The 9,959-nt window shown below is 31.5% G+C and overlaps 1 protein-coding gene across 2 annotated transcripts; it reads left to right on the forward strand.

Annotated features, from left to right (window-relative positions):
- The first annotated feature begins 5,461 nt into the window (after positions 1-5,461).
- LOC107920664 (protein argonaute 7) lies at positions 5,462-9,300 on the forward strand. 2 transcript variants are annotated; one of them, XM_016850478.2, is made up of 3 exons: positions 5,462-6,065; positions 6,292-7,528; positions 7,619-9,300. In XM_016850478.2, the coding sequence occupies exons 1-3, from the start codon at positions 5,738-5,740 to the stop codon at positions 9,075-9,077; spliced, it is 3,024 nt and encodes a 1,007-aa protein (XP_016705967.2). In that variant the 5' UTR covers positions 5,462-5,737; the 3' UTR covers positions 9,078-9,300. The 2 variants fall into 2 exon arrangements, with proteins under 2 accessions (XP_016705967.2, XP_016705968.2); XM_016850479.2 differs by having other exon boundaries at positions 5,463-6,065; positions 6,295-7,528.
- The last annotated feature ends 659 nt before the right edge of the window (positions 9,301-9,959 follow it).

The raw sequence follows: 9,959 nt of genomic DNA on the forward strand, positions 1-9,959 counted from the left end.
CAAAAGTTCAAAGATGGGAAATATTTATCTCTTTACCAAAAACCAATTGTAATGGAGAGTATTTATAACTTATTGGCTTGATGCGTATAACACATAAATCAACATAATCTCATGTTGAAATAGGAAGTTTAGTTCTAATAAGTAATGGTTTAGACATTAATCAAAGGCGCTCAATCAATAATTTCTCTAAACCATTATGTGCATAAATAACAAACTTTTACAAACTCAATCAATAAAAGACTAAGATATAAACTCATCAGTATTAACAAGATGAATTGTATTAAATGCATGATCTGAAATTAGTTATTTAAATAAGCAATCTTGCAAACGGCAGGTTGCAAGTTGATAACACATACGTGATTATTTTGTAGATGCATCTACTAAAATCATATAATATCAAAACCATCTATATGGTGGATGAATGAGCCCATATTCATTTCAGAAATGCAAGACATTAAATCTCAACTTTAACTAGTGAATTTCTAAAACTTAATTTTCATTGAGAATAAAAAACAAATGAGAATTCTTTAAATTAAAGAATCTTCTAGTTCTTTAATGAATGTCCATATGAATTCTCAATTAATTTTTGTATCATATATAATCCAGGATGGTCTAACTGGTCACGTCAAATAGTAAATGCATTTGTATCAGTAAACTTGTGGCTTACTTTAACATGCATTTCAATTGTACTAATAATGTCAATATAAATTGTGACAAATTGATAATTTTACTAGCATTCCTTTTACTTTGTATCCATATATAAGTACTATTGTGACATTTACTACTGGAATATCAAAATCAATGTGAAGTCTAAATCACTATTTTCCAGGTGTACAACAGGTACATAACCAATGACTTTTCATACATAAGTTTTCTCTCTTGCAAGTTTTCATCAGTAATATTTTCTAAATAATTTTAATTGAGAACTTATTCTGAATACTGTAGAGTTATACTCACATTTTTAAATGAAAAACTTACAACTTCTAATGCATCCAATCATAACGAGTTTTAGATAGAATTACCATGTTCCATTACTCATAAATAGATATTTCACAGTCAAATATTTTGCTTTCAATCCCTTAATGGGTATGATGACAAAAGAAGATCACAAAGATAGTCACAGTCAATTCAATTTAATAACAAGAGTAATCAATAACTCAATCCTCCCTTTTTTTTCATCCTTTCAAAATAGATATTTATAATAATAGTGATTCATATGAAATATAATATTTTCTTCATTCACAATCTCAATATGAGATCCATTATAAATATCTTTTAAAACCAATGGGTTAACCATCACAAGATAATAATAGATTAGCTCTTCTAGAGCTTTCGACTAATTTTGTACTACCAAATATTGAAATAATATTGGTTTATATTTTCTTTTGCGTTCACTTTTTGGGAATGAAATAGATTTACTAGGATGAACTTATAAACGTCCCAAAAAAAATTTTTAGTTCATAATCACCATTGCAGACATGCATGGATTTCAAATCAAAATCTATCTATTCATGTTGTCATGATTAGTCTCCAATTATAATTAACATGATATAATAAATAAATCATAGTAAAATATACCAGACTTTTTAATATCATCGTTATCACCCTGACTGAGTGGTTAAAGGCTCTAATGATTACCCATAGTGTGTAGGCCTCAATTGAAATAGCAGCAACTCTAGAAGGCAATTGACAATAGCAAATTTTGAGATATTTATGTAACTTTTGGAGAAAAAACAATTAAAAGAGAATCGTGCTTATAATGTGTCATAAAATAAAAGACAGAGAATAAAGAACAAAGAGAATGAGAGAGCAAAGAGAGAGCGTATTTTATTGATCAATGGGAATATATACAAAACTTCTCCAAAGTCTTTATTTATAGGCATAAGAAGTATAAATGAAGTAGAGATCTACTTCTAACAACAATTAGAATTTAAAGTACATCAAAACTTATCTTCATCTTGATGGACATCCACTTAATAAAATATTCATAACAATAATTAAATTATACTTATTTTTCTTAGACCTGCTCTTGGGCTCGCTCATTGGCTAGGCCACCCGTCCAAGCTCGAAGGCCTGTTTGAAAAATGGGAGGGTTTAGACAAAATACGAGGCCCCAAAAATGGGTTTGGGTAAAACTTAAAGGCCCGTTTTCTATGAGTTGAGCCTTGGACAATATTTTTTGGCTTGAGCCTAACCCTATATTATGTTATAAAAATATTTATATTAATTATATCTATTTATATTAAATCACTAGCCTAATAACAATTAAATTCGTTACCCAAAACCTAAAAAAATACTTAACCAACTAAATAACCCAATCCAAAATATAAAATTTAAAAAATATATTTAATACAACAAAATATTTATTATATTTATTTATGTTTTTTAATATAATAAAATATTTATTATATTATGATATTGTTTTTTAATATAAATACTTTTTAATATATTTTTAATGTGTTAGAAAAATTTTACTTCAGCATTTTTTTAGTGCATTTAGTGTATTATATTTTTTAAAAAATTTATTCCTAAATAAAAAATAATCTAAAAAATCAAATATAGGTGCGCCGAGTTGGACCCGGGGTTTACCTTTCTTAATTTAGGTAGAACTTAGGCAAAAAGTAAGCCTATTACAAATATTTTTTGATAAATTTAACCTAATAATATTTTCTACTATTTCACTTACTATAAATAACATTCATTATAATTATTAAAAATATATAATAAACTAATTTCAAACCTTGCATGCATATTTTAGAAATTAACAAAATATTCAATATATTTCACAAGTATATTAATAAATCAACAGTTAATATATTTCCCAATATATTCAACATGTTTACAAAAAATAAATTTTAAAAAATTCCTAAACCATAATCATATTAAATCATTTTATCAACATACATACATGCATTTTCATTTTTTTAATAAAACTTTCATCAAATAGATAATCAATATAACAAAAAAAGTTTGTTAACTATAATTAACATACTATATAGAAAAATTATGATTCATGGATAACTTACAAATTCTATTTGAGTATTACAAAATCTTGAAAAACAAAAAAAAATAATAACCAATTAATTAATTAGTGCTAATAAAAATAATATTACTATCAAATTAATCCTAATTTAAATTAGAGAGCTTACCTTAAATTGCTAGATTTTTGAACCTTTTTCTAAATTTAATTTGGAAAAAATTTTGAGTTGTTTTTAAATTTTATTTTCTATGGAGGAAATGTGAGTGTGGGATGATTTAGGGATTTATATAGTGGGTTAGGGTGGGATTTAATGTTGGATTAGTAGGTGGGGGGGGGTTAGGGGTGTTTTACGGTGGGGAATGGAGGTTTAGGGGCAAAGATCCTGCCAGGTGTAGAGAAATCTTTGCACCTTTGGGGAGACCCAAACCGCCATCTGCCTCCTAAACCTTTGTTTCTCATACCCAAATCGTTATCAACAAACTCAATTTAGGGCATAGATTTTTGCAATTATTCTTCATTGTTTATTTCATATTATTTGGGTAAATTTAAATTGGATTTATATCATTTTAATAAAAAATATTTTAGTATAAAATCAAAAAAGAAAGAAGCAAAAGAGAAAAGATTTCAGAGCATTGGAGTGTCTCAACGGGGTTGAATACTTAATCAAAAGTGTCTAAAGATAAAAAAGTTGACATGATTATATAATTATTTGAAATTGAGGGAATGTTGAATATAAACATAAACTATTTTTTATCTGTTTAATGCACGAATTAATTATGTGTATTGAATAAATTAGTTTTTAATTAAAAATTTTAAAAATTAATATGATTAAAAAGTCTGTAACATTTCATAAATAATATGATTAATAAATTTAAACACAAGAATATATGTGTTTAATTTTAAATTTATATACTTGGTATTTGAATGATTTTCATTCCATGGGGATGGGGATTTAAATTTTTATAGAAGTAATAAAAAACAGATGAAAGAAAAAATAAAATGGCACTTTACATATTAAAAACCTACAAATTACAAAGAAAAAAATTTATACCTATTAGAATTTATTCTAAAACAAAATAGAATTAGTTTTAAAAAATAAAATATAATTGATTTAAAAATTAAATTAATTCTAAAAATAAATGAATAGGTGAATTTTAATATATTTTAAAAATGTTGGTTAATGTGACTCATCACCTATTGCATGAAAATATTAGTTTATGGAAAGCAAAAAAAACAGTAGCGAGTAGGGGGAAACTGTGAAAGATGTGGTCCAAAAGTACACATATAGTTACTAATCATATTGTCACATCACCATATTCCAACATTTGGGTTTTTAATCCTTGAAATTTTCTTCCCCCATAGTAAGTGCATGAATTGCCCCTCCACTCCCTGATGTGGCGAAAGGGAAGCTAAGCAGGTTGAAATTAATGTTAATCGCTAAAATGTTTGAGTTTAATCAAATTTTAATTTTAAAATTGACAATAGTTAAAAAAATCAATTATTATGAATTTAATTTAAATTAACCAACTAATCAGAATAAATCTGAAAAAAAAATCCACATGAAAGACTCAAACTTTAAAACTCATATATTTAAAAATAAAACTTTACAACTCTATATAAGCTAATTAAAAAAACTAATTAAGATCATAAATTATCATTTAATCTTAATTGAAATAAAACCCCTTTTTATGGGAAAAATAGAAAAGCTAAATAAGAAGAGGCAAAAAGAAAAGCAATTAGTTGTGTTGCTATCTATGAAGTAGATAAGAGATTGTTATCAACCTTTTTTTACATCAACTTTTTAGAATTCATGTTTTAAATTTAAAACAGAATTATTTTTCTTTCACAATCTAAATTTATTTATTTTTATAAAATGTAACTCAAACCCTAATGTTTATTTTTTATTATTTTAATTAACTATTTAATAATTTTATATGTTATTTATTAAAGTTTTAAATATAGACAATTTATTCTAATATTATATATTATAGGTAGATTTAAATTGCATAGTGTATAAAAATAAATATTATATTATAATATTAAAAATGAATTTATTTGGACCATTGAATATTAAAATATAAATGGGTCCTCATTATTCAAGCTTTTTTAAATATTAAATTCAACCAAATAACCCACATTTGAACCATTTTAATATAAATATATATATACACAATTTTCTGCATCTGGATACCAACACTTCTCCAAAAGTAATGCTAAAATCATGAGGAAAGAAAGAACTTGACTAATCACTAATTCAAAGTCCAATCACAATCTATCAGCTACAATTACATTTTATTAACAGTTTTTCACTTTATTTGACTTCAGAAAAAGATATGCAAAGGAAAAAAAAATCTGTAATAAAAGTTTTTTTTTAATTTCTTTTTTGAGAATGTCATAAAAGTTAGTAGGAGAAGGGACTAAACTAGAGTAGGCTAATGTGTTAATTGATAGGAGGTTGTCAAATGGATCGTTTAAGGGTATAATATTATGAGTAGCATAAACAACATCTGCTGCAATGCTCTTTGACACAGAGCTGTACAAATGCCGAATAGGCTTTTACCCTTTCTTTGCTCTGCTTCTTTTCACTTTCTTTTATAATCCAAACCCCTGGTTGGCCCCTTTTCTGTCTTTGAATTTCATCACCACCATCATCATCATCAAAAACTAAAAAAAACCCATTGTCTTTCTCTCTCTCTCTGTGAAATAACTGCAGTTTCAAAGTGTTGCCTTTTTTTTTCTTCTTCCATAAACCAAGCAATGGAGGAATCAGAGGAGCACCATGGCAGCAAGGAATGCAGTGCTAAAACCAGGGCTTTCAAGGGCATAAACAACAGCCCTCATAAGCATCATTACTACCAACACCACCACCCATGGTTGCAATACTCAGGTCACTATGGCTTCTTTAACCAAAACCAGCTCCAAAGCTACTCTTACTATCCTTCTTTGCTTCCTTTACCTCCTCCAATACCTTTGCAACTGGCTTTACCTCCACCTCTCTCTCAAAATCATACCTTTCAACCAAAAACCCATTTGCAGCAACTTTCAATCTCTAATACCAAATTCCCAGTTTCTTCTATGACACCAGGTGACTCTAATATTTAATTTCTTCCTCTGTTCATATTTCTTCTGCATGTCTATCATTGTTATATGCAAAAAATGAAAATTTTATAGCTGGAAATGATATAGTATCTTGCTGATTCTTTTATTAAAAACCCTTAGAGTTCATTCATTATAACAGTTTCAAGTAGTCTTCAAGCTTATATTGTATTTGTATTCAAGTTCCTTAACTTGTCTCTTTCAACAAATCTAAGCAGCTCAAGAGGGGCTTCAATGGAGAAAAAGTTTGCCATCCAAAGCAAGTGATGGAATAAAGATGAGGAATGCTACAAAGGAAGCACTGGTGGTTGCAAGGAGACCAGATTCTGGTGGTGTAGAAGGGCCTGTAATCTCTCTCCTTGCCAACCATTTCCTAGTAAAATTTGATCCTTCTCTAAAAGTTTACCATTATAATGTTGAGATATCCCCTAATCCCTCCAAGGAGGTTGCTAGGATGATCAAGCAGAAACTGGTTGAAAGCAACTCAGGTTTGCTTTGTGGTGCTCATCCAGCCTATGATGGTAGGAAGAATTTTTATAGCCCCGTTGAATTCCAAAATGGTAAGCTTGAGTTCTTTGTTAGTCTCCCGATCCCCACTGCGAATACAGGTTCGCCTTTCGGGGAATGGAATGGCTTTCAACAAAAACAGAATCAGCTCAAAGTGTTTAGAATCAATATCAGGGCTGTTTCCAAGTTTGATGGAAAGGATTTGAGTAGTTACTTGAGCAATGAAAGTGATGATTGGATCCCACTTCCTCAAGATTATCTGCATGCTTTGGATGTTGTTCTTAGGGAGAGTCCAATGGAGAAGTGTATATGTGTAGGGAGGTCATTTTATTCAAGTTCCACGGGAGGTACTAAGGAAATAGGAGGAGGAGCTATTGGATGGAGAGGTTTCTTTCAGAGTCTTCGACCGACGCAACAAGGACTCGCTCTCAATGTTGATTCCTCGATCACCGCCTTCCATGAGAGTATCGGAGTAATCCCTTACTTGCAGAAGCGGATCGACTTTCTTCGAGACCTTACTCAAAGGAAGACAAGGAGTTTAAGTGATGATGAAAGGAAGGAAGTGGAGAAAGCATTGAGAAATATTAGGGTCTTTGTTTGCCATAGAGAAACAGTCCAAAGATATAGAGTTTATGGCTTAACTGAAGAAGCCACTGAAAACCTTTACTTTGCAGATAGGGATGGAAAGAATTTGAAGCTTATCGATTACTTTAAAGATCACTACAATTATAATATACAATTCAGGAATTTGCCATGCTTGCAGATCAGTAGGAGCAAACCATGCTATCTTCCAATGGAGCTTTGTATGATTTGTGAAGGCCAGAAATTTCTGGGGAAGCTTTCTGATGATCAAACTGCAAGGATTCTTAAAATGGGTTGCCAAAGACCAAAAGAGCGAAAAGCCATGATTGATGGAATCGTGAGGGGACCTGCAGGGCCTACAAGGTAAATGCTATTGTGTGTGTGTGTTTTTATCACTGTTTTCAGGATTTTTCGCATTGTATGCTTCTAAGCATTTGCACATTTTCTTGACAGTGGCAACCAGGCTGAAGAGTTCAAGCTCCATGTTTCGAAAGAAATGAGTCGGTTGAATGGGAGGATTCTTCAACCTCCTAAGCTTAAGCTCGGTGATGGTGGACACGTAAGAGTTATTACTCCTTCCCGCCGTGACCGGCAGTGGAACCTTCTCAACAGCCATGTCTTTCAGGGAACACGGATTGAACGTTGGGCACTTATAAGTTTTGGGGGCACTCAAGAACAAAAGTCTAACCTTCCTAAATTCATAAACCAGCTATCTCGAAGGTGTGAGCAGCTTGGTATCTTCCTTAGCAAAAGCACAGTTGTTAGCCCCCAATTTGAACCAACTCAGGTGCTTAATAATGTGACACTTTTGGAATCTAAGCTCAAGAAAATTCATAGAGCTGCCTCAAACAATCTCCAACTGCTCATATGTATAATGGAGAAAAAGCACAAAGGGTACGCTGATTTGAAACGAATAGCCGAGACAAGTGTAGGATTTGTGAGCCAGTGCTGCTTATACCCGAACCTCGGGAAATTGAGTTCACAGTTTCTGGCAAATTTAGCCCTTAAGATTAATGCCAAAGTTGGAGGTTCCACTGTTGCTTTGTACAATTCATTACCTTCTCAGATTCCACGACTTTTCAGGCTAGATGAGCCTGTGATCTTTATCGGTGCTGACGTGACTCATCCTCACCCGCTTGATGATTCCAGCCCATCGGTTGCTGCTGTGGTTGGTAGCATGAACTGGCCTGCAGCAAACAAGTATGTATCGAGGATGAGATCACAAACACATCGGCAAGAAATCATTCAGGATCTTGCTGCAATGGTAGAAGAACTACTGGATGACTTCTACCAAGAAGTAAACAAACTCCCGAAGAGAATAATCTTCTTCCGAGACGGTGTAAGTGAAACTCAATTCTATAAGGTGCTTAAAGAGGAACTACAAGCTGTCAAAGAAGCTTGTGCAAGATTTCCAGGCTACAAACCTCCCATTACTTTTGCTGTAGTTCAAAAGAGGCACCATACCAGGTTGTTCCCATTTGAAATCAATCCTTCTTCCAATCAAAACCAACATTTCGATGAAAATATTCCCCCGGGGACGGTAGTGGATACGGTGATAACTCATCCAAGGGAATTCGATTTCTATCTTTGCAGTCATTGGGGGGTAAAGGGTACTAGCCGCCCCACCCATTACCACGTATTGTGGGACGAAAACCGATTCACTTCTGATGAACTGCAGAAGCTGGTTTACAATCTATGCTACACTTTTGCAAGGTGCACCAAGCCAGTTTCATTGGTCCCTCCTGCTTACTATGCTCACTTGGCTGCATACAGAGGCAGGCTTTACCTTGAGCGGTCAGAATCCGTAGCTTTTACGAGAAGCTCAAACATAATCTCTCGCGTAACTCCTCCAAAGACAACGCCTCTACCAAAACCTAGCGAGAATGTTAAGAAGCTCATGTTTTACTGCTAACTTTTCACAGGCTCCTTGCATGTCATAGAGTCTAAATATGTAGTTCAGTGCATGAAAGTCTTAATATATTTTGTTGTTTTAATAAAATTAAATCGTTTATTACCATTTTTTTGGATGAAAAACGGGTTCAACTTATTTCACTTTAGGCAGTCTGTTAATGTGATTACAACTTGTAGTTAGGCTTCAAATATATATATATAATGGCTGAATTGGATCCTGCAAATCGTTGTACATCCTCATAGCAGCAATGTGACTGCTATTGCATCTCATTATAAACATTCTTTCCTGTAATCTACTCTTAACTTGGTTTGAAAATAATTGCAGAAATCTCATGGCCTAAAAGTAATTTGGTACCGAATAATATGAATGAAGAAATCAATTATTGATCATATAGATATGAAAGAATCTATCATTTTCAAAGATTGTTTTTTTGTGAATATCTGCATCTTTTCCCTTTCAACAGTGAAACAACGTGAATGAAATTAAATGGAAGTATTGGTACCAAAGGAAAAGCATATAATAACGGTTGTGTAGTGAAATTGGCAAAAATGCCAATTGGGGCTGGGGCTGGGGCTGGGGCAGGGGCTAAGGTAGGGTGGTGAAAAGGCTGACCCCCTCTTCTGTTGAATCCTAAATTGACATGATTATGATAATTTAATTTAATTTAATTAATTTTAATTTTAATTTTATATTTTTCGAATTTTGAATTTTAAATTTTGAATTTTATTTTTTATTAAATTTTATTATTAGATCATTTGGTTCATTAAATAACTTTTTACAAATAATATGTAAAAATATAACATGACACGTGATAAAATGTTAATCATATCATATTTTAAAAATAAAAATAATTAATTTAATAACTACTATTTAGTAAAAAAA

Source organism: Gossypium hirsutum, chromosome D13 (assembly GCF_007990345.1).
Source record: "Gossypium hirsutum isolate 1008001.06 chromosome D13, Gossypium_hirsutum_v2.1, whole genome shotgun sequence".
NCBI lineage: Eukaryota > Viridiplantae > Streptophyta > Magnoliopsida > Malvales > Malvaceae > Gossypium > Gossypium hirsutum.